Source organism: Anopheles ziemanni, chromosome 3 (assembly GCF_943734765.1).
Source record: "Anopheles ziemanni chromosome 3, idAnoZiCoDA_A2_x.2, whole genome shotgun sequence".
Lineage (NCBI taxonomy): Eukaryota > Metazoa > Arthropoda > Insecta > Diptera > Culicidae > Anopheles > Anopheles ziemanni.
In genome coordinates this window covers 63,478,164-63,480,469 of record NC_080706.1, presented here as the reverse complement: position 1 = coordinate 63,480,469, position 2,306 = coordinate 63,478,164, and the positions used below count along the sequence as shown (strand labels likewise).

The 2,306-nt window shown below is 42.2% G+C and overlaps 1 protein-coding gene across 1 annotated transcript; it reads left to right on the top strand.

The window, feature by feature from the left end:
* Nucleotides 1-258: 258 nt before the first annotated feature.
* Nucleotides 259-1,781, top strand: LOC131287414 (GDP-Man:Man(3)GlcNAc(2)-PP-Dol alpha-1,2-mannosyltransferase). Its single transcript, XM_058316463.1, has 2 exons — nucleotides 259-278; nucleotides 356-1,781. The coding sequence occupies exons 1-2, from the start codon at nucleotides 259-261 to the stop codon at nucleotides 1,770-1,772; spliced, it is 1,437 nt and encodes a 478-aa protein (XP_058172446.1). The 3' UTR covers nucleotides 1,773-1,781.
* The last annotated feature ends 525 nt before the right edge of the window (nucleotides 1,782-2,306 follow it).

The window sequence follows — 2,306 nt, the reverse complement described above, 5'->3', positions numbered from 1 at the left end:
CCGAGAGAAATTATTTACTATCGTAGCCTTTGGCGTTCGTGGCTTTGTCTAGTAACCTTGGTCATGAGACACATTGTTAGCTCCACCTGCAAATGCAACTCCGCTGGCAAATGAAGACGTCAAAAGCGAACACGCATTTTGTTTGTCGTCAAGACCGGGCCATTCGTTGTGTAGTGGAAGTGTATAATTCTATGTGATTTGCTCAATAATCATAGAAGCCTTCGATTGGCTACAAGCAGCAGTCTCAAACAGTAAAAGATGTTCTGCTGGTGTAGTTTGTAAGTATCATAATTACAAGCGATAATTTGATATTTGTTTCCGAAGAAAACTTATTTATTGTTGTTTCATGCTGTAGGATCTACGTTCTGTTCTTCCTGGGATCGTTTTTAGCGATCGGGCTGCTGACAGTATGTGTGCTTTTGCGCCAGTTGGTTAAGTTTCAGCGGCGTAAAAGATCCAACCTCAATGTTAAACATATAGCCTTTTTTCATCCGTATTGCAATGCTGGCGGCGGTGGGGAACGGGTTTTGTGGTGCGCCATTCGTTCCTTGCTAAATCGTTACGAGGATGTTGCAGTTTACGTTTATACCGGCGATTCGGATGCGACACCGGCGGATATTTTGAAGAAAGCGGAAGGAAATTTCAATCTCACTTTGAGCGCAGAACGTATCACGTTCGTGTATCTTAGCAAGCGATGCTGGGTAGAAGCTTCCAGATACGCTCACTTCACATTGCTTGGCCAAAGTATCGGTTCCATTGTGCTTGGTTTCGAAGCCCTGTTAAAACTTCAGCCGGACGTATTCATCGACACAATGGGATATGCCTTCACGTATCCTATTTTCGCGTTTTTTGGTGGTTGTAAGATCGGATGCTACACACACTATCCAACCATCAGCACGGACATGTTGAGACGTGTTCAGTCGCACACGCAAGCTTACAACAATCGCGGGTACGTTGCTAAAAATCCATTCGCCACATGGCTCAAAATAGCCTATTATCGGTTATTCTCACGGGTATACGGATGGGTAGGACGCTGCGCCGATACCATCATGGTCAACTCAACCTGGACCGAGAATCACATCGTTTCGCTGTGGGACGTGCCATATAAAACTCATCGGGTGTATCCTCCTTGTGAGGTTTCGCAATTGAAGAGGTTAGAACCGTTAGCTGATGAACAAGACGATCGAATCACCATTTTGTCAGTCGGGCAGTACCGTCCGGAAAAGGATCATCCGCTTCAGCTGCAGGCAATGTATGAGTTGCGTACTCTGTTGAATAACGATGAAGCACTATGGAATCGCCTGCGATTACTTATTGTTGGGTCGTGTCGTGACGAAGAAGACCGCGTTCGAGTGAAGAATATGCAGGATCTTGCGAAACATCTTTCTTTAGAAAACTCGGTCGAGTTCCGCGTAAACGTGCCATACCAGGAGCTGTTGCAGTGCTACCAGCGGGCTAAGATTGGATTGCATTGCATGTGGAACGAACATTTTGGCATTAGTGTGGTCGATTGTATGGCAGCTGGTCTCATTATGGTAGCGAATCGATCCGGTGGCCCGCTGATGGATATCATCGAGACATCCGAAGGCAGTCAAAATGGGTACCTAGCGTTTGATGCGTACGATTATGCGAGATGCATTGCTACCATTCTCTACAATACTCCCGAGTATAATTCCAAAATTCGGGAAGCAGCACGTGCTTCTGTAGATCGATTTTCAGAAAAAGAATTCGAGAACGGATTCCTTAGAGCCATCTCGCCTATTATGGATTAACACTAATCCATGCAGGTAAGAAAGTTGTTTGTTTAGGTGAAGTAATTCTTACACATGTTCTCAATTATTTATTTTTCTTTCCTTTCATTGCTTCTTAGATTAACATTAGTGAACCCCGTTCAGTGACTTTTATTTGGTTGGAAATGAATCATGAATCATATAGGTATGTTCAGTGCATTCTTGTTTAATGTCGCAGGGTACAATTATTTCAATCTTAAATATTTCTTTTCTTGTTATGGCCCTGTAGAACACAACCCCACAGAAGTATACAATTTACTATCGTCTGATTGTGGATAAAGAAGATAATTCTTCAATCATGAATCGTTAGATATCTTTTAAGGTAATATAAAGAGGCACTTTTAAAGATTCCATTTGTATAATTATTGACTTCTTTTTTTCTATTTTTAGTGTTAAGTGTTCAGTTTTCCAATTGTGGCGTTAGAAACAATTGGAAAGTTGCTACAAAAAATCGAAAAAATGTGGTTATTCGAAAGACGAACGGGGTAAGGATTATTTATACATTAGCGACATTTT

What these genes read in the sequence shown, in the direction of transcription:
- LOC131287414 (XM_058316463.1), top strand. Translation starts at nt 259, where the DNA reads ATGTTCTGCTGGTGTAGTTT. An exon ending in ATGTTCTGCTGGTGTAGTTT is followed by an intron (nt 279 to 355) that starts GTAAGTATCATA and finishes TTCATGCTGTAG; the next exon opens with GATCTACGTTCTGTTCTTCC.